Source organism: Lipotes vexillifer, unplaced genomic scaffold, assembly GCF_000442215.2.
Source record: "Lipotes vexillifer unplaced genomic scaffold, Lipotes_vexillifer_v1.1 scaffold6, whole genome shotgun sequence".
Lineage (NCBI taxonomy): Eukaryota > Metazoa > Chordata > Mammalia > Artiodactyla > Lipotidae > Lipotes > Lipotes vexillifer.
This window is the reverse complement of record NW_006799037.1, coordinates 2,379,607-2,403,142: the sequence shown is the minus strand read 5'-3', so window position 1 is coordinate 2,403,142 and position 23,536 is coordinate 2,379,607. Positions and strand designations below refer to the sequence as shown.

At 35.9% G+C, this 23,536-nt stretch overlaps 1 protein-coding gene across 2 annotated transcripts in view; it reads right to left on the bottom strand.

The window, feature by feature from the left end:
- The window catches only part of USP47 (ubiquitin specific peptidase 47), a 121,461-nt gene that overhangs the window by 40,077 nt on the left and 57,848 nt on the right, over positions 1-23,536 (bottom strand). For both annotated transcript variants that reach the window (XM_007471407.1, XM_007471406.1), the window contains 4 exons: positions 21,883-21,979; positions 17,769-17,914; positions 17,137-17,216; positions 15,018-15,167 (listed from right to left, as the gene is read on the bottom strand). In XM_007471407.1, the coding sequence (XP_007471469.1) occupies positions 15,018-15,167; positions 17,137-17,216; positions 17,769-17,914; positions 21,883-21,979 (473 nt within the window). The remainder of the gene's footprint in view (positions 1-15,017; positions 15,168-17,136; positions 17,217-17,768; positions 17,915-21,882; positions 21,980-23,536) is intronic.

Genomic DNA, 23,536 nt, shown 5'->3' with positions numbered 1-23,536 from the left:
CACTGTTGTGGCCTCTCCCATTGTGGAGCACAGGCTCCGGACGAGCAGGCTCAACGGCCATGGCTCACGGGCCCAGCCGCTCCACGGCATGTGGGATCCTCCCAGACCGGGGCACGAACCCGCATCCCCTGCATCGGCAGGCGGGACTCTCAACCACTGCGCCACCAGGGAAGCCCCCCTGGTATTGTATTTTTAATCTCACTTTCCACATTTCATTGTTAGTATTTTTGAAATACAATTGATTTTTGTATGTTTATCTTATATCCTGCTACCTATTAAACTCACTTATTAGTTCTAGGGTTTTGTTTTGGTGAATGTCTTCACATTTTCTATACAAAAAAATTATGTTGTGTAAAAAAGGTGGGGGAGCAGGTAGAGTGGTTCAGGATGGCAGAGGAGAAGGATGTGTGCTCACTCCCTCTTGCGAGAGCACTGGAATCATGAACAACTGCTGGACATTCATCGACAGGAAGACACTGGAACTCACAGAAAAAAAATACCCCACAATCAAAGACAAAGGAGAAGCTGCAATGAGACGGCAGGAAGGGCACAATCACAATAAAATCATATCTCATAACCACGGGTGAGTGACTCACATACTAGAGAACAATTATACCACAGAAGTCCACCCACTGGAATGAAGGTTCTGAGCCCCACTACAGGCATCCCAACCTAGGCGTCTGGCAATGGGAGGAGGAATTCCCAGAGAATAAGACTTTGAAGGCTAGGGGGATTTGACTGCAGGACTTCGACAAAACTGGGGGAAACAGACTCCACACTTGGAGAGCACACACATAGTGTGCACATCAGGACCCAGGGGGAAGGAACAGTGACCACATAGGAGAATGAATCAGACTTACCTGGGAAGTAATCTTTGGCATAAGTCCTCACAGAGTCCACCCTTAGCCCCACCAAAAAGCCTGTAAGCTCCAGTGCTGGGTCACCTCAGGCCAAACAACTAACAGGGAGGGAACTCGGCCCCACCCATCAGCAGACAAGCAAATTAAAGATTTACTGAGCTCTGCCCACCAAAACAACACCCAGCTATACCCACCAACAGAACCTCCCATCAGGAAGCCTGCACAAGCCTCTTAGATAGCCTCATCCACCAGAGGGCAGACAGCAGAAGCAAGAAGAACTGCAATGCTACAGCCACTGGAATGAAAACCACATTCACAGAAAGACAGACAAGATGAAAAGGCAGAGACAAGATGAAAAGGCAGACAAGATGAAGAGGCAGAGACAAGATGAAAAGGCATCCCAGATGAAGGAACAAGATAAAACCCCAGAAAAACAACTAAATGAAGCAGAGACAGGCAATCTTCCAGAAAAAGAATTGAGAATAATGATAGTGAAGATGATGCAGGACCACAGAAAAAGAATGTAAGCAAAGATCGAGAAGGTGCAAGAAATGTTTAACAAAGACGTAGAAAAATTAAAGAACAAACACCTAGAAGAATTAAAGAACAAACAGAGATGAACAATACAAGAACTGAAATGAAAACTACACTAGAAGGAATCAACAGCACAATAACTGAGGCAGAAGAATGGATAAGTGAACCTGGAAGACAGAATGGTGGAATTCACTGCCGCGGAACAGAATAAAGAAAAAAGAATGAAAAGAAATGAAGAGAGCCTAAGAGACCCCTGGGACAACATTAAATGCAAAAACATTCGCATTATAGGGGTCCCAGAAGGAGAAGAGAGAGAGAAAGGACCCAAGAAAATATTTGAAGAGATTATAGTTGAAAACTTCCCTAACATGGGAAAGGAACTGGCCACCCAAGTCCAGGAAGTGCAGAGTCCCAGGCAGGATAAACCCAAGGAGAAACATGCTGAGACACATAGTAATCAAACTGACAAAAATTAAAGACAAAGAAAAATTATTGAAAGCAACAAGGGAAAAATGACAAATAACATACAAGGGAACTCCCATAAGCTTAACAGCTGATCTCTCAGCAGAAACTCTACAAGCCAGAAGGGAGTGGCATGATATATTTAAAGTGATGAAAGGGAAGAACCTACAACCAAGATTACTCTACCCAGCAAGGATCTCATTCAGATTGGATGGAGAAATCAAAAGCTTTACAGACAAGCAAAAGCTAAGAGAATTCAGCACCACCAAACCAGCTCTACAACAAATGCTAAAGGAACTTCTCTAAGTGGAAAACACAAGAGAAGAAAAGGACCTACAAAAACAAACCCATAACAATTAAGAAAATGGTCATAGGAACATACATATCGATAATTACCTTAAATGTGAATGGATTAAATGCTCCAACCAGAAGACATAGGCTCGCTGAATGGATACAAAAACAAGACCCATATATATGCTGTCTGCAAGAGACACAGAATGAAAGTGAGGGGATGGAAAAAAGATATTCCATGGAAATGGAAATCAAAGGAAAGCTGGAGTAGCAATCCTCATATACGATAAAATGGACTTTAAAATAAAGAATATTACAAAAGACAAGGAAAGACACTACATAATGATCCAAAGGATCAGTCCAAGAAAAAGATATAACAATTATAAATACATATGAACCCAACATAGGAGCACCTCAATATACATAAGGCAACTGCTAACTGCTCTAAAAGAGGAAATCGACAGTAACAAAATAATAGTGGGGGACTTTAACACCTCACTTACACCAACGGACAGATCATCCAGACAGAAAATTAATAAGGAAACACAAGTTTTAAATGACACAATAGACCAGACAGATTTGATATTTACATAACAGTCCAGCCAATAACAGCAGATTATACAATTTATTCTCAAGTGCACATGGAACATTCTCCAGGATAGATCACATCTTGGGTCACAAATCAAGCCCTGGTAAAATTAAGAAAATTGAAATCAGGCTTCTCTGGTGGCGCAGTGGTTAAGAATCCACCTGCCAATGCAGGGGACATGGGTTCGAGCACTGGTCCCAGAAGATCCCACATCCCGCAGAGCAACCAACCCCGTGTGCCACAACTACGGAGCCTGCGCTCCAGAGCCCACGAGCCACAACTACCGAGACCGCGTGCCACAGCTACTGAAGCCTGCGCGCCTAGAGCCCATGCTCCACAAGAAGAGAAGGCACTGCAGTGAGAGGCCCATGCACTGCAATGAAGAGTAGCCCCCACTCACCGCAACTAGAGAAAGCCCGTGCACAGCAACGAAGGCCCAACACAGCCAAAAATAAATAAGTAAAAAATAAATAAATAAAATTTAAAAAAAAAGAAAAAAGAAATTGAAATCATATCAAGCATCTTTTCCAACCACAACACTCTAAGATTAGAAGTCAATTACAGGGAACAAATGGTAGAAAACACAAACACATGGAGGTTAAACAATACGTTTCTAAATAACCAAGAAATCACTAAGAACATCAAAGAGGAAATCAAAAAATACCTAGAGACAAATGACAATGAAAACACGATGATCCAAAATCTATGGGTTGCAGCAAAAGCAGTTCTAAGAGGGAAATTTATAGCAATACAATCCTACCTCAAGAAACAAGAAAAATCTCAAATAAACAATCTAACCTTACACCTAATGGAACTAGAGAAAGAAGAACAAACAAAACCCAAAGTCAGTAGAAGGAAAGAAATCATAAAGATCAGAGCAGAAATAAATGAAATAGAAACAAACAAAAAACAATAGCAAAGATCAATAAAAATAAAAGCTGGTAATATGAGAAGATAAACAAAATTGACAAACCTTTAGCCACACTCATCAAGAAAAGGAGGGAGAGGACTCAAATCAGTAAAATTAGAAATGAGAAAGGGGAAGTTACAACAGACCCGGCAGAAATACAAAGCATCCTAAGAGACTACTACAAGCAACTCTATGCCAATAAAATGGACAAATTCTTAGAAAGGTATAACCTTCCAAGAAAGAACCAGGAGTAAACAGAAACTATGAATAGGTGAATCACAAGGAATGAAATTGACACTGTGATTAAAAATCTTCCAACAAACAAAAGTCCAGGACCAGATGGCTTCACAGGTGAATTCTATCAAATATTTAGAGAAGAGCTAACACCCATCCCCTCAAACTCTTCCAAAATATAGCAAAGGAAGAAACACTCCCAGACTCATTCTATGAGGCCACCATCACACTGATACCAAAATCAGACAAAGATACTACAAAAAAAGAAAATTACAGACCAATATCACTGATGAATATAGATGCAAAAAACCTCAACAAAATACTAGCAAACAGAATCCAACAGTACATTAAAAGGATCATACACCATGATCAAGTGGGATTTATCACAGGGATGCAAGGATTCTTCAGTATATGCAAATCAATCAGTGTGATAAACCATATGAACAAATTGAAGAATAAAAACCAGATGATCATCTCAATAGATGCAGAAAAAGCTTTTGACAAAATTCAACACCCATTTATGATAAAAACTCTCCAGACAGTGGGCACAGAGGGAACCTACCTGAACATCATAAATGCCATATATGACAAACCCAAAGCAAACATCATTCTCAATGGTGCAAAACTGAAAGCATTTCCTCTAAGATCAGGAACAAGACAAGGATGTCCACTCTCACCACTATTATTCAACATAGTTTTGGAAGTCCTAGCCACAGCAATCAGAGAAGAAAAGGAAATAAAAGGAATACAGATTGGAAAAGAAGAAGTAAAACGTCACTGTTTGCAGATGACATGATACTATACATAGAGAATCCTAAAGATGTCACCAGAACACCACTAGAGCTAATCAATGAATTTGGTAAGGTTGCAGGATACAAAATTAATGCACAGAAATCGCTGGCATTCCTATACACCAACAATGAAAAATCAGAAAGAGAAATAAAGGAAACAATCCCATGTACCACTGTAACAAAAAGAATAAAATACCTAGGAATAAACCTACCACGGGAGGTAAAAGCCCTGTACTCAGAAAACTATAAGACACTGATGAAAGAAATCAAAGATGACATAAACAGATGGAGAGATATACCATGTTCTTGGATTGGAAGAATCAATATTGTTAAAATGACTATACTACCCAAAGCAATCTACAGATTCAATGCAATCGCTATCAAATTACCAATGGCATTTTTTTTTACAGAACTAGAACAAAAAATCTTAAAATTTGTATGAAGACACAATAGACCCCGAATAGCTAAAGCAATCTTGAGAGAAAAAAATGGAACTGGAGGAATCAGACTCCTTGAATTCGGACTATACTACAAAGCTACAGTAATCAAGACAATATGGTACTGGCACAAAAACAGAAAGATAGATCAATGGAACAGGCTAGAAAGCCCAGAGATAAACCCACACACCTATGGTCAACTAATCTATGACAAAGGAGGCAAGGATATACAATGGAAAAAAGACAGTGTCTTCAGTAAGTGGTGCTGGGAAAACTGGACAGTTACATGTAAAAGAATGAAATTAGATCACTCCCTAACACCACACACAAAAATAAACTCAAAATAGATTAAAGACCTAAATGTAAGACTGGATACTATAAAACTCTTAGAGGAAAACATAGGAAGAACACTCTTTGACGTAAATCACAGCAGGATCTTTTTTGACCCACCTCCTAGAGAAATGGAAGCAAAAACAAAAGTAAACAAATGGGACCTAATGAAACTTAAAAACTTTTGCACAGCAAAGGAAACTATAAACAAGATGAAAAGACAACCCTCAGAATGTGAGAAAATATTTGCAAACGAATCAACAAAGGATTAATCTCCAAAATATATAAATAGCTCATGTAGCTCAATATCAAAAAAACAAACAACAGAATCCAAAAATGGGCAGAAGACCTAAATAGACATTTGTCCAAAGAAGACATACAGATGGCCACGAGTCACATGAAAAGCTGCTCAACATCACAAATTATTACAGAAATGCACATCAAAACTACAATGAGGTATCACCTCACACTGGTCAGAATGGGCATCATCAGAAAATCCACAAACAACAAATGTTGGAGACGGTGTGGAGAAAAGGGCACCCTCTTGCACTGTTGGTGGGAATGTAAATTGATACAGCCACTGTGAAGAACAGTACGGAGGTTCCTTAAAAATCTAAGAATAGAACTACCATACAACCCAGCAATCCCACTACTGGGCATATACCCGGAGAAAACCATAATTCAAAAAGCGTCATGTACTACAATGTTCACTGCAGCACTATTTACAATAGCCAGGACATGGAAGCAACCTAAGCGTCCACTGATAGATGAATGGATAAAGATGTGGCACATATATACAATGGACTATTACTCAGCCATAAAAAGAAACGAAATTGAGTTACTTGTAGTGAGGTGGATGGACCTAGTCTGTCATACAGAGTGAAGTAAGTCAGAAAGAGAAAAATAAATATCATATGCTAACATATATATGGAATCTAAAAAAACAAATAGTTCTGAAGAATCTAGGGGCAGGACAGGAATAAAGACACAGATGTACAGAACTGACGTGAGGACATGGGGAGGGGGAAGGGTAAGCTGGGACAAAGTGAATGAGTGGCACTGACATATATACACTACCAAATGTAAAACAGATAGCTAGTGGGAAGCAGCTGCATAGCACAGGGAGATTAGCTCCGTGCTGTGACCACCTAGTGGGATAGGGCACTACCAAATGTAAAACAGATAGCTAGTGGGAAGCAGCTGCATAGCACAGGGAGATTAGCTCCGTGCTGTGACCACCTAGAGGGGTGGGATAGGGAGGGTGGGAGGGAGATGCAAGCGGGAGGGGATATGAGGATATATGTACACATACAGATGATTCACTTTGTTGTATAGCAAAAACACAACATTGTAAATCAATTATACTCCAATAAAGATATATGTGTGTGTATGTGTATATATATATATATATATATATATGTGTGTATATATATGTGTATATATATATGTATATATATATATAAAGAATAGTGGCTTGGTCATAGTTTTTTGGTGTCTTGTTTTGTTTTTTGTTGTTGTTATTGTTGTAGTTTTAACTGTCTTTGTCTGGTTTAGTATGAGGATAAGACTAGCTTCATAAAATACACTGAGAAGGGTTCTTTCCTTTCTGTTTTTTGGAAGGGGTTGTGTAGAACTGGTGTTCACTGTGCTAAGATGCCTGGTACAAGTCTCCAGTGAAACCATTCCAACTTACAGATTTTCTTTCTAAGAGATTTTAAATTATGAATTTAATATCTTAACAGTTATAGGGCTATTCAAGTCATATTAGATGAGTTGTACTTTGTGCTTTTCAAGGCATTGGCTCATTTCATGTGGGTTATCAAATTGATGTTTGCAGAGTTGTCCCTTACTATCGTTTTGATATCTACAAGGTTTGTAGTGGTACTAATTTCATTCTTAATACTGGAAAATTTTTTCTTATCTTTTTTCCCCTTCCGTCAGTCTTGCTAAATGTTTGTCAATCGGATTGATGTTTTCAAATAATAGCCCTCATTTATTAATTTTCTGTTTTCAATTTCACAGATTTCTGTCTTTTTATTATGTCCTTCCTTCTGCTGGCTTTGGGTTTCTTTTGCTCTTTTTTCCAGGTTAGGTGGAAGCTTAGATTATTGATTCAAAACAATTCCTCTTTTTTCTAATGTTAAGAATTTTTGCTAAAGGGCAGCATTTAATGTTCTAAATTCCCCTATCAGTAGTATTGCTTCAGCTGTGTCTCAAAATTTCTGACATGTTATATTTTCATTTCCATTCAAAGTATTTTTAAAAACATTTCCCTTGAGACTTTCTCTTTGACTCATGGATTTAAGTGTGTTGTTTAGTTTTCAAATGTTTGGTGATTTTCCACTTATCTTTCTGTTGATTTCCAATTTGATTCCAGTGTGGCTGAATAACATATACTCTATGATTTTAATTCTTTTAAATTGAGGTTTGTATTATGGCCCAGGATATGGTCTACCCTAGTATGTAGTCCACAGGCACTTGAATGTTATACTCTGCTGTTGTTGAGTGGACCATATTATAAATGTCTGTTAGATCTTGTTGGTTGATGGTATTGTTAAGTTCCATATCTTTGCTAATTTTCTGTCTAGAGATTCTACCTATCAAGTATTGAGAAGGGCACTGAAGCCTCCAACTATAATGGCAGATTTGTCACTTTCTCCTTTCAGGTAGGACAGGTTTTGCCTCATGTATTTTGCAGCTCTGTTACTTGGTATATACACATTTAGGATTGCTGTCTTCTTGATGGACTGACCTTTTTATCATTAGATAATGCCCTTCTCTGTCTCTAGGAATTTTGCTTAAGTCTACTTTACCTGATATTAATATAGCCATTCCTCATTTATCTTGATTAATGTTTACATGGTATAACATTTTCAATCCTTTTACTATCAACCTGCCTATACCAATATACTGTAGGGAGTTTTTGTAGCTAGCATACTGTTGGGTCACTTTTTTTAAATCTAATATGCTGATCTCTGCCTTTTATTTGGTATAATTAGACCATTCACATGTAACTAAGTATGCTATTTTAAATTTTTGGTTTGTTTTATTTTTTCTGCCTTCCTGTGGATGACCAAAAAAATTTTTTTTAATTTTACTTTGATTTATCTATAGTGCTTTTGAGTTTATCTCTTTTTCAGTGGTCGCTCTGGGTATTACATTACATACACAAAACTTATCTGTCTGTTGGTCCCATCCTTTTACCAGTTCAAGTGAAGTACAGAAAGCTTACCTCTATGTCTTTTTACCTTCTCCCATTCACAATATAATTGTCTTAAATAGTTCCTCTACATACATTTAGAACCACATCAAACAGTGTTACAATTTTGGTTCAACTATCAAACATAATTTAGAAAACTCAGGAGGACAAGGAAAGCCTACTGTATTTACCCAAATTTTTGCTTACCATGTTCCTTCTTCATTCCTAATGTTCCAATATACCTTCCTTTTATCAGTCCCTTTCTATTTAGAGAAATTTCATTAGCCATTTTTTTAAGGTAGGTCTACTAGTGACAAATTCTCTTAGTGTTCCCTCATCTAAGAATGTCTTGATTTTTCCCTTCATTCCTGAATATTTTCACTGTGTATAAAACTCTAGTTGACAGGTCTTTTCTTTCAACACTTCAAAAATATGCCACTGCCTTCAGGCCTCCATAGTTTCTGATGAAAAATCTGCTTATGAGAAATCAGAGTGCTTTTCTCCTGTAGAAACAGTACCTTTTCTCACTCACTGCTTTCAAGATATTTTCTTTGGTCTTTAGTTTTCAAAAGTTTAGCTATAATTGAACTTGACATAAAGTTCTTTTGGCTTATGTTGTTTGCTCAGCTTCTTGGACCTGTGGCTTTATGCCTTTTGCCAAATTTGGGAAGTCTTCAGTCATTATTTCTTCATTTTTCTAGCCCTGCCTTCTTTTTCCTTTCCTTCCAGGACTCCAGTGACACAAATGTTAGACCCTTTGTTATAGTCCCATGGGTCCCTGAGGATCTTTATCCCCCCTCCAGTCTATATTCTCTGTTATTTAGATTGGGTAACTTCTATTGTTCTATCTTCAAGTTCACTGATTATACACTGTCTCTTCCATTCAGCTGTTGAGCCTATCCACTAACTTTTTGAGTTTGGTTCTTGCATTTCTCAGTTCTAAATTCCCATTTCATTTTTTTTTAATACCTGCTATTTCTTCCCCAGGACTCTCAATTTTCTCATTTGTTTCAAGTGGGTTTAGGAACTCTCACTGAAGTATTTCTATGATGCCTGCTTTAAAATATTTATCAGATAATTCTAACATCTGTTATTTTGGTGTTTATGTCTCTTGATTCTCTTCTTTCATTCAAAATGAAATTTTCCTGGTTCTCAGAATACAGAATGATTTTTTTAATTGAAACCTTAACATGTGGGGTATTCTGATATTCTGGACCCTATTTTAAATCTTCCAGTTTAGCTGGCTTCCTCTGACAGTGTTCCAGCTGGGGAAAAGGTTCCTGCCCAATTACTGCCAGGTGGGAGTAGAAGTCCAATTTCACTTGGCCAATGTTGAAACTGGTGGTGTGGAGGGGTTCCTCACTACTGCTGGCAAGGGTAGGGATTCTGGCTACTCAGTAGGCCTCCGCTGACACCACCTGGGCTGTGAGAGCAGGAGGATCTCATTACTGCTCCCTTTGTGGCCTCCACCAACCCACATGTAGGAGGGGGAGAGCCCCCTTACTCCTGGGAAGTGGTCAAAGTCCTGACTCTCACCTAGGCCTCCTCTAACATTACTCCAGTGGGAAGGGAAAGGAGCACCTCCTTACTGTTTAGGTGGGAGTGTAAGGCCAGGCTCCCCACATGGTCTCTAATGACAGTTAACCAGGGGAAAGGGAGAATGGCAGTGGGGAGGTTCAGTACTGTTGAGCAGGGAAGAAACTCCTGCCCCCCTATTCAATCTTCTCTGAAATCACCCAGCAGGGGGTTGGAGAGCCTTGTTACAACTTCATAAGGGTGGAAGTCTAGGCTCCCTCCTCAGTCTTGGCTGGCATGGGTTAGGGTTGGGGCCATAGTCTTTCTGCAGTGTTTGGCTACAGCATAGCAGTTACTGGCTACCTTTTCTGTCTTTCCCAGTCTTTTGGCTAGAGAGAGCAGGCTTACTAGTCTGTGCTAGTTGCTATTTCCAGCCTGCCATCATCTTCAAGTTTGGGATATATTAGGCAAAAAGAAAACCCAGGGAACTCACCCCATGTCATTCCTTGAATCCTGAGGTCCCTAGTCTTTATGCCTTTTCTCCACCTTTCAGTCTTCTTATGTTTATTTTATATATAATGTTCAAGATTTTCAGTTGTTTTAGCGGGAGGAATAGGGCAATGTACATCTACTCCATCATCCTGAAAGCAGAAGTCCCCACTTTTTAAACTGGTTCCCACTACGTCCAACCACACAAATTCCTGGAAAAATGAGGATAGAGTCTGTGGAAGAGAGTTTTCTTTATGTGATGCTTACATATTTGGACAAATCTGGACTACTCTACCATCCAAATGAGTTATGTGGTTAAGCCAGCCATATAAGAATGCCCAAATTGCCTGTTAAATCAGGGTAGCACTTATGATATAAACTTGTGTACACTAAATACTTGGAACACTTACGATTTTGTAAATACTTATGAATTTAACAATTTTCTATTCAAAACTTTAAAATGATCGTTAAATTGTGTTTACTTAGGGAACAAGTACATAATCTGATCTTTCCAAAGACACTGCAAAGACACTGTATGGAACTATACAGCTAAATCCAATTTCAGACATTTTGTCATAATAAACAGATACTTAAAAATGTACTTATCCCAAAAGAAAATAAAACTACCCTAAAATAAATGGTCTAGAACAGTGCCTGCCACAGAATAAGCAACTCAATAAATACACGACAAAGGGTATCTATAACAAGATAGTGTTTAAAATTTACTATTAAAAAAAATTTTTAAATAAATAAAATTTACTATTAAGTAGAAAAGCTTCCCTAGTTAATGTCAAACATATGAGGCTATATCATTTTTGTTTAATTTATGAAATGTTTTCATAATTCACCAATAAAAATTATATTTCCAATTTTTATGTATCATTAGAATGTATTTAGGAGTATCTTCTTATAATAATACATTCTCAAATATGCTTGGCAATGAGCAGATTCAAGGTTTCTTTGATTATAAAGTTCAGAGAGATTGGTTTTATGCAGACAGCTCTAATCAGTGAAAATAAAAGGTTGTAATTACCTAATCACTGAGAATCAAGTTTTTTAAAAGATTAATATAATCTTTCAGGATTAATAACAAACTATGTAAAACAACAGGAAATTATAACATATATTTTAGTATTCTCACTCCCCCCCCAAGGTCCCAAGGACAAAAATGTTAATGTAACAAAGTAGAGACTTCCTTAAATCACCTTAATCTAATGCAGAGCTTCACAAAATATGTTCCTTAGAATCCTAGTGTCTCTTGAAATACTGACATGTCCCACAGAGAAAATATAAGATTGGTTAAACCCAGTTAAACAAATTTCTCTACTACAGGAACACTCAGGGCATTTAAAATTAAATATGCACTGTAAACTTCCCAAAGAGAATTACAGTTACAGTTTCCCAAATTTATTTAATCAGAAGCCTTCTCCCAAACATCTATTAAATCTCATTGGAGACTAGTGTTGAACAGAACTCAATCTGAGAGACAGAATGGCAGAAGAACCCTTTTCACTACTTGGCCAGGTAGAATGAAGACCAGAAATTTAATACATATTATAGTTATAATAACTAAGAAATGATTCAACAAAGAAAATATTAGGATGAAAAGCTTTTTAAAAAACTATACGTGATTCCTAGCACTTATTAAAAAACTAGTCTGCTATCAATCACAGTGAAAAATAACCATGAAAATTGATTACAGATGTTATAATGATAAATTAACTAAGTGGCAACTCCATTCTAATTTAACCTTAAATATTATTCTCAAGTTTATTTAAACATGGAGATAGAACAACTATAGAAATTGGATGTGTCAGATGAAGTTTAAAAAAAACAACTTTCATTTTTAACAGAACTTCACACTTAATTATCTGAAATTAAACACCAGATGTTAACCTCATGGAACACACATAACTATAGTATTATGGCTCACTAAACAGAATATATAATAAGCAGAAAATATAACCATCAATATTGTATGTGTACGTAAGTACATGTGTGTATATATGTGTGCATGTATTCAAGTATGTTTATGTGTATATGTATACACAGCCAATACGGCAAACATACCAGACACCCTTAATAAAAGTAGAAAAATAAATTTTAAAAGAGTTCAACTCAAATTAAGGCCAAATATTATAAGAGTTTGAATGAGATTTTATAATGCTTCTTTTAACTAGACATTTACAATCCACATTTATACCAAATTCTTTTTAAAACACATAGAACTAACAAAATACACAATGGCAAGCAGTGATATAACACTAAATTTAGATGCTGTATGATGATTTCTGCAGTTTAACAAGTGTAGGTTATAAGTTTGAATTCAGAAAATAAAGGGAAACCACTTACCTCTAACTAAAGTTCTCTGAAGGTAGTATCCTCCTTAGAACCCCTATCTTGGGTAGTTTCACCTGCTGTAATTTCCCTCAAGAGATTCCAGCAAAGTCTAGGAAGGTTTAGGTTCCCTTCTGCAAGCCCTATTAGCGCATGTGTGTTATAAACCTGCTCACATACTGCTTCATAGCTGTAACTTCCAATTCCCACTGAATAATCTCCACCACCACCACCACCACCATCCATGTATCAGTGCAGGAGAGAATTTGGAGAATTTCATTTAGAAATGTGACTTTTTTCACTTCTCCAAAAATGTCCTCCAAATCATTCCACTGCTATGTCTATAATGTACTGAAGAGAGTGGTGACGATTCAGCAGGTGAATAAATTACAACATATAGATTTAGCTATGCAATTATATTTGCTGATTTGATTCCAACATAACACAAATAAAACTAGCTTTCTCAACATTCAATAAATATGTAAAAAAAGGAAAAACTAAACTGAACATATATGTGAAAAATCTTACATAAAAAATACTTTCATAAGTAAAGTAGAAAAAATAGTGTACATCACTTGGGACTACTATTTCCCTAGTATATTTTGTTAAAGAAATGCCAATATTTTAAAATAAGCTAGGAGATAAGTCACTGAAACACATATGTTAATGATTTTTCAGTATGTCATTTCTACCTTAAACTGTCAAAATAAATAAAGTAAAAACAAAACAAAAATGAAAAATACAACTAGCCACTCAAAGCAATGCCAATCTCATATACCCAGAGCGGCAGTTTACAAAGGGTACTATTAAGCACTTAACAAAATTTTTCAAATCTATTCAGGAAGCTGACTGAAAAACAGTGGAGCAAAGGAGGCCTGATCTTCCACTATCCAGAAAATGTCTTTTCCTTTGGATTCCCACTGACTGATTCCATAACTTCTTGCTGATTATTTCCTTAAGTCATATAAAAATAGGAGAAAAAAAGAAAAGGCATCAATTGTCCTAGAGGCCAGAGTACTAAACCATACTTGTAGCACTATTTTAGAGGCTAAAGTATGGACTAGATTTAAGAACACTGATTTTAGCTGCAGCCACCATCGGCTTGACTGCAGCATAAGAAAGATCCAAAGCAACATCATGATGAAATTCGACTTTTTCAGGTATCTTAGTTAGCTTTGAAAGTTTCCCCTGGCTCATAACAGGTTCAAATAAATGTTTCTGAACTCTAATTTTAAATGTCAACTTAACTCCTTCCAAGACTCTCCCTTTGTATAAGCAATTCAATAGGCAAACATAAGAATAAAATGCAATAATAAAGTTATCAAAACGCAGTTAAAAATAGATAACAAAAGGAGGAATGAGAAAATCTTAATCGCCCAATTTGATACTCAATATATAAGTAACTAAGTTAATTATATATAGTTCTGAGTCTTCAAATTATCTGTGTTTATATAATACCTGGGTCATTTTAAAATTAAATTTTAGAATAGGGAGGCTTCTTTAAAAAATGTGGCCTCTGTTTGTCATAAAAACCAGAGGTTATTTTTCCAATGGAACAAAACAATACCCTCAAAACAAAAAAAATCATAGAAGTAGACTTACAGGGAATTCCCTGGCGGTCCAGTGGTTAGGACTCCATGCTCTCACTGCCAAGGGCCCAGGTTCAACCCCTGGTCGGGAAACCAAGATCCCATAAGCCACACGGCAAGGCCAAAAAAAAAAAAAGTACCATTCATAAAATAGATTGTTTAGAGCTTTAAAAAAAAAAAGAAAGTGAAATAATCTAGTCATCTCTAAGAAAGAATAAAAGATTGAGCCATGAGGCAGTATATTTGCATATACTTCCCCTCTTATACATGCACTATTAGGACTCACTGAAGGGTCAAAAATCTTCTAGATCTTGCTAGTTTAAATGCAGGAATGTCTAACAACCCAAGAAGGTGTATCTAGGATGATACTTACCTTAGGATATATTATACCACTGTGCTATTATGTATTCTGTGTATGGATACACAAGCAGTCAGCTGAAAGGTACACACCACACTAGCAAATGCTTGGCTGGACCCATAAGGTCGGATGACCAATGGAATATCAAGATATGTGTCGATTCTCCAACCCTCATAACCACATTCCAGACATCTCACGTAGTCCTTCAGCTTGCCTTGATACAGTTCATTTATAAGATCAGCCTAAAAAATAAGAACATTTATATTTTTTAAAGCGCTCCTTTAAAGTAATTTACCAATATTTTATGCCTTTTAGAATGATTTTCAAAAGGATATTGATTCTTACTGTTTAAGTTTTAGAAAGCTTTAAGATTTATCTAATCTAAAATTCTACAGAAAAAAATAAAGGTTTAACAAAAACAAAATAAATTAAGAAGGTGCAAAAATTATTTCAATTCTCACATTACTAAAAATCCCACTATTAAAATGTGTTTTGTTGATAAGTTGATAACTGATTTCACCACTAAGCCCCGTATTATCTTTTCATTAGGATGAGAATACATCATAACATTATTTTAGGCATACTGATAATCACACAGCTAAACAACTGCCTACTTTTATAGCTTTACATATATTACCACCACTTTTGCAATATCCTGATTTCTAAAATCATATCCTCTATCTCAAGGTACAAATAAAACTTTTTAACTTTCAGTAATATACATAAAACAATTTTAAGAAAAAATATACTGTAATTTTTTTAATGTACAGAAATTGAAAAAAAAATCTTAAACTCCATCTCCCTCAAAATATCCTCACCTAAAAGAATGGACCTCTCACCTACTCCCCAAACTTAGCCAACTGGGGCTATTCTGGCTCAAAAGAGGCAGGTAACTCCTTAAGTAAGGACCCTCCATGTGAATGTCTTGCCTCAAGATTCTTGTACCCAAACTTGGGAACTCAGAAGGAATGCCCTAGCTGGTCTTAATAGAAGTGTTGACCCACATTGGGATGTAACGAGGAGGAAGGGTACCTTCAGACCTATGAAAAAGAAACACCCCCAATACCATCTACATAAAGTTATGAAAATACAATCCTATAGAAAAAGAGAAACTAGATCACTAAATGAACTCAAAATTTTTTCCAATATCTCTTAAGAACAGATAAGAGGGAAAGCATATTACAGTTTACCTCTTTCATAAATTTATACCTCTTCAAGTATCTAGAATTCATAAGCCTTCAAATTAGGATCCACTATAACTGTCTACTCTAATACTATTTATTTAATGAAGCTTTCTTCATTCACCTGCCCCAGTTATATTTGATTATGTCTTCTCTACCTGAGAGAGCATTTATAAGTGTTTCAATCCAGTGTTTTTCAAGCAGTTTTGATAGCAACCCACAGTAAGAAAATAATTTACACCGCAACCCAATACATATACTGTAACAAAAGTTGCATAAAACAATACTTACCCTTAAACTTATGTGATGCTTCTCTTATACTTTTCAATTTTATTCGTTTTTTTTACAGTGCTGGTGTTGATTCACTAAATTGATTTCATAAGTGAATGGATCACAATCTAGTTTGAAAAACTTTAGTCCAAGCCATCATAATAGTTCCAATCAGACAGCAGATCCTCCAGGCTACCTTCCAGATTCTTCCCCTTTTTTACCCCTAGTGATCTTCTATCACTACACCTAGCATAAACCCTCCTCTGTACTGAGTCCTGAGCCCCATCCAGTTCAGCCTTATGTCTCACCCCAATGATATATCTAATATTCTCCCACTTCTAACCTGTTCCTCCTTCCACTGGATAAGAAGAATAGGGTCAGATTAACAAGGATCCTAAGTGTCAAAAGCATGACTATACCTGACTGGTCAAAAAGAAGGTAATGCTAGATGAATATACTTTACAATGTATACTTTATAATGTGTTACAGATAAGCCATCTAATTTACTTAGCAAATATCTGAAAATACTGTCCAAAAATCATCCCCAAAACACACACACACGTATGAATTACCTAGTTCTTAGCTAAAAAGAGATCATCTAGATCACAGGGCCCAACTTATTTTAAAGACACGGAAACTGTCAGTACTTTGACAACTGGACTAATGCCCAAGTTTTAAAACATTCCAATAGAATAAAGTCACTGTAAGGTAATGAATAAGTTATTAGAAAACACTCCCCTCAACCTGAGAGATAAATTACCTGTTCTGTTTGTTTCCATTTCTGTTCCAAAGCATCAAACATGACTCTGCACAGTTCTTGTACATCATGCTGCTGCCAAGCTATTTTAAGATAAAATTTAATTAAAAAGAGCTATTAACTTAGTGTAATGTAGCATTAATTTGTTGTTTAAAAGCAAATTGTCAGAAATATGGAAAAGTCTACATAAAGTAATGCTAAATTTAAAAAGAACACAAAACATACATTATAGTCATAAAAAGGCAATCACAAGGAAAAGAATCACAAGAGCTCATCACTTTATAAATAGCATATGCTCTATGGTGCTACAATATTTGCTATTTTTGTTATTTTTCACTGTAGAGTCAAGAAATAAGATAATAAAAATCTAAGCCAACACCCTTTTAAAATTTTAGCTTAAGTACATAAAAATAGAGTATAACCAAACTTACTTTACAAGAAAATTTTAATTGATCAAAAATTTATGCCTCAGAGCTTAAATTTTAAAAATAAGTTATTTTTAAATGCCAGCAAAAAGCAATCAAAAGGTTTAAGGTAAAGTTAATTAAGATGTTAATATGTGTCATTTGTTTATAATACGGTCTCAGAATTCCTTTGACTATTACAAATACTTATCATTATAAGAGAATTAGTACCCTCACTACTATCCCATCCAAAGCTCCTTGTAACATCTGTGGTTTCAATTGCTCTCTTTTTGCTGGTTTGTAACAAAACAAAAAGCCTTTGAAGTTGGTATGGTATACTCGTCACTGGATCTTCTTCAGATTCTTCAAATTCCCACCTATTGAAATGAAATGTTTGAAAATTATCTACAAAATATCTTTATTCTTTAAAGCATAATTAATATTATCATAACAAATGTTAAGATGTTAATTCTGAGGGCTTTGGATATTAACTGAAGCTATTAATATCTAATGAAACATTAGTCTTTCTCTAATTCATAAATTTAGAAAAAATTTAGACTTTCACAAGAAAAGGCATAAGAAGGCAACATGAATAAAAGGCAAAGGTCATTTGAAAGTAATTTATGAACTTGAATCTGGTCAAGATTCTTGTCCTAATTATTAACTCACAAAAATACAGGGAACAGAATATTAAATGACACTCAACCATCAAAATCCAAACTGTGAAAAACTATAGGACAAATGCCATCAGTTTTTGATATATATATATATTTTTTTTTTCAAGGAATAAATTGCAATGTGGAAAAAAGATCAAAGGGGATTAAAAGTCAATAGGTTGAGTCTTCTTTTTTTTTTTAACATCTTTATTGGAGTATAATTGCTTTACAATGTTGTTACTTTCTGCCATATAACAAAGTGAGTCAGCTATACGTATACATATATCCCCATATCCCCTCCCTCTTGCGTCTCCCTCCCACCCTCCCTATCCCACCACTCTAGGTGGTCACAAAGCACTGAGCTGATCTCCCTGTACTATGTGGCTGCTTCCCACTAGCTATCTATTTTACATTTGGTAGTGCATATTATATGTCCATGCCACTCTCTCACTTCGTCCCAGCTTACCCTTCCCCCTCCCTGTGTCCTCAAGTCCATTCTCTACGTCTGCATCTTTATTCCTGTCCTGCCCCTAGATTCTTCAGAACCATTTTCTTTTTTTTTTAGATTCCATATATATGTTAGCATATGGTATTTGTTTTTCTCTTTCTGACTTACTTCACTCTGTATGACAGACTCTAGGTCCATCCACCTCACTACAAATAACTCAATTTCGTTTCTTTTTATGGCTGAGTACTATTCCATTGTATATATGTGCCACATCTTTATCCATTCATCTGTCGACAGACACTTAGGTTACTTCCATGTCCTGGTTATTGTAAACAGTGCTGCAATGAACATTGTGGTACATGACTCTTTGAATTGTGGTTTTCTCAGGGTATATGCCCAGTAGTGGGATTGCTGGGCCGTATGGTAGTTCTATTTTTAGTTTTTTAAGGAACCTCCATACTGTTCTCCATAGTGGCTGTATCAATTTACATTCCCACCAACAGTGCAAGAGGGTTCCCTTTTCTCCATACCCTCTGCAGTATTTATTGTTTGTAGATTTTTTTTGATGATGGCCATTCTGACCGGTGTGAGGTGATACCTCATTGTAGTTTTGGTTTGCATTTCTAGGTTAAGAGTCTTATCAATCAATTTCAATGCACAGATCTTGTTTAGATCGTGATTTGAATAGAATGTTTAAAAAAGATATTATGAAGCAATCAGGGAAATCTTAGCAGTGGCCTGAGATATAATTTACAGATGACATAATTGGGTATGTGCTTCCAAATAATCAGAATGGAGGATTATAGACAAAAAAGATTGATAATGAGTTGATAATATCCAAAGCTGGGTGATGGGTACAGAGGGATGGATTCATTATACTATTTCACTATTTTTTAATATTTTGAAATTTTCCATAATTCATGCCTACACACCTAAAGTGGTAGGTTCTCTCCGGCTGTTATGTAGCAAGTGAAGAAAATAAACAAATAGAACTCTATCCTTCATGCTAGTGCTACCCTGTCTGTAGCCCAGCGAGGTCCAGCTTCTTAAAGGAGCCATTCCTTCCTTAGTTCTACATTGTGAAACACCATCAGGCTCTTGGGCTTTGTTTCCCCACCTGCAAAAAGCTTCATTCTCTTTTCACAATCTCTAAGGCATCCTCTTTAATCTTCTCTCTCACTCCCCCTCCACTCACTGGGCTCCAGTCACAATGGACTTTTGTTCCTCAAAGGCTTTTGCACTTACGGTTTCTTCTGCCTTGAATGTTCTTCTCCTGTATCTTCACAGGACTGACTCCTGTCAAGTTTATTCTATAGTATTTCCTCAAAGGGGTCCTCCCTAACTACTCACCCTACGTCTTGACAGTTATTCTTTCCATACTGCCGTGATTTTCTTCATGGCATACATGACTGTAAAATGAGCTCATTCTATTGGCTGACCTAGAGAAGGTCTAAGGGAGGGACTCTGTCTAATTCACCACTGTAATTTCTGTGCCTAAAAGAGTGCTTGGCACACAATAAGTGTGCAACGTATGTTTGCTGAATCAATCAATCTGGCTATGCTCTTACTCTTCTCCACAGAGCTATATGTTTACGGACCTCTTCCAGGGTGGAACTCATGGTTAAGCTCCTGGGATCCCTGTTCCTAAGCAACACTCCCCAGAGAAGGCACATTATCATGGACTACTGAGTTTGTTCTAGTTTTGAGGACAAGCTCTAGATTTCATCTATTAACCTCATCTTCCATCTTCTTCTGACAAAAACGCCACTTAAGCAGATCTCCTGGAGGCCCCTGCAATATATCGCACTTAGTGGCATCAACTACAATACAGGTCGAATAGGGTAATGGAAATTCTGGCATCTAGTGGGTTGCTACTTCTAGCAGTGTGGCCTCTGGCAAACTATTTAACCTCTCTGTGTCTTCAGTTACCTCCTTTGTAAAATGTGGATAACAGCATGTATTCAATAATTCATACAGTTACCATGAGAATTAAATGAGTCTATATGTAAAGTGCTCAGAACAGTACCTGATACAAACTAACAATAACAAACATTTAGGTAGCACTTACTATTACTCAGTTTTGCTCTTGAAAGTCCTCCTGTCTACAAGGCCCTCTTTTTCGTCTCTACCTGGCCAAACCATACCTATCTTCAGGACCTACCTCAAGTTCTACTTGCTCTTCTAAGCCACTTCTCCAAGTTTCACTAATCTCCATTCTCTCTAAACTCTCATGGTATTTAGCCATCCTTAAATGTTATTTAAACTATTTTATACATACATATATTGCTACTGTGAAGAGATCTGTAAATTACTTAAAAACAAAGATCTTATTCTTCATCTCTCTCTACCAAATGCCTAGCATATAAACACTAGGTAACAAATACTTCCTGAATGAAAAACAGGCCAATTTTTACAAGTAAATTCAGATGATGAGCTTAAATATGAATGCAATGGTAATATAATGTTGTTTGTAATATCAAAAGTTCCAAAAATAGTTTAAATACATATTTACAGTAATTACAAAGATGTTACTCAAAAGTAACACGGAGAAAAAAATCAGTTTATTTGTACTTTAAAATGTCTTAAAAAATAAGTTATGTATACTGTAAAGAAATACACAAAATGAGAGTGTATTAAATGTATTATAATAGGATACTCATAAAAATAAATGTCTGACCTTAGGGTTTATTTAAATATGGACTTCCTCCATAGAGCATTTTAAAGTATCTGATATATATACATTCTTTAAAAAATACATTCTCTCTCTCTCTCACACACACGCACACACGCACAACACCGGAACAGCTGCATTGTATTTTAATTAAAAAACAAAATCTGCAAGTTTAAAGACAACTTTGTTTCTTAAATTGAGAGGTGGAGGAAAAAAAGAATATGGTTTACACATCCAGATGATCTCCAAAAGCAGATAACTTATTTCTTCACAAAGGCATTAAAGCTAAAAGTGAGGAAGCTTAAATACAATAATTTATCTTTAACATAAATCTTATCAATTTTATCCTTTTGCTGTCTATGCACTTCTGATTCTCTCTCCCCACAAATTTTTCATATGCTGTCTCTCATAAGATCCTTTTCTTATTTACTATTCAAGGTATGTTTTAAGAAGTGAGAGATGCCCCAAACTTAACAAATAAGTGCAAGAAGGTAGACAGACTTAATTAGTTGAAAACTATATTTTCATTCTTAAATCAATTTTATTTATAGAATTTTTTTGAATACTCACTTATATAATGCATTCCTAAATTCAGGAGTCATAAAAAGTGTTTGCAAAAGGCTATTCAAATAGCAAGTCATTGCTTGGTTTACTAATCCCACATATCCTTTAAAAAAAGCACACACAAATATACATAAATCAGCATTTACATCAAAAAATTAATGAAAAGAAAACTTAATAAGAATTTACTACACAGTAAAAATTGAGACGTTAAGGTTACAGTTGGAAATTTCAATTTTTTCAACAGCACCTAAGAAAGACCTCTTTGCTAATATGTGCACTATGTAAACCTTATTTCTCAGAAAAAGTCAGGATCTTTGGACATATTGCTATACGTCCAGAGATACACATGGATATTACATAGCATTTAATAAAACTTTAAGAGGGTTATGTTTAATAAAGTATTTTTTGACAAAAATAATCTTTGTTCACCAAATCTAAAAGTTGTGTATTAAAATGGAAAAGTATAAACATATTCACTTTAAACATCATATATACCCAACAAATGAAGACAGTACCGAACCAGTTATCCCAGTCATCAGGCCCCATAAACCAATTCCTACCAAGAATTAACAACATGAGATAAATTCACTGTATACAAACTCAAAGTGACTTCCACTGTTTTAACACACCCATGAAGTATGAAATCCCACAGATCAGCACGCTATGCAAAGAGTGACTATTAAAGTAAGAAGAGAACTCAGAGATGGAGGTAGGGGAGAACCGAGAGAGGGGGAGAAGGAAAGGAGAAACTTACATGCATTCAAAAGTCAAGTGAACTATTTAAGTACTTAGTTTTATATACCTAATTGGAAATGGCTACCACCGTTGAGAACATTTTCGGAACTTCTCCTTTGAAGTAGACTTCAGGCCCAGTTTATGAGGTACACATAGCACACAAATCAGCCTCATCATTTTATTATACCTCATTATTTTAGTAAAATGTGGTAAACACATTGCTTAATAATTAAACTTATTTACTCCCACTTAATACTGAAAGACTTGGTTATCTCAAAAAAACTTAAATCTTTTCTCAATACATGCCAAAGGCGTTCACTGAAGCTTTTTGAAATACTTTTTCAATTTCCCAAGAATTAACAAAATTATCTTAAGAAATGGTAAACACTGTGGATAAACTATATTGCTAATGAAGGTGATGAAAGGACCAACAAATGCACAGTGAACCTTGGTCAGTTGTGGAAAAGAGGAATAGATTCCATGCTATCTGCACTTGTACAATTCTAAGAAGAGATCAAGTAGCTACCTATCGTTCACTCTGGACTAAGGTTCCAGCTTTGATTTCTAGTGCCTTTCATCTTTAAGAATACTATGTATATATGTTTATATATTTACTTTACATTGTTATATACTTATAAACTGCTTCAATTCCTAACCAGCATGCTCCACCTGAGTTGTGCTCACAACACCCTGTCCTACTCTGTTCTATAACTGTTTATTTACCTGTATGGCTTCCCCAACAGACTGTGAGGGGAGGGGTCAAATCTGATTTCTCTATCTATCCTACTACTTAGCATAGCAGCAGGTGCACTTGAGGGAGAAGTGCATATGACTTACAAGTAATACAAATCTGTAAGATATCTGGACTGATTATTAATAATAAAAAGCATTATTTCATTCTTAGGTTATATAAATGGACTCTTTC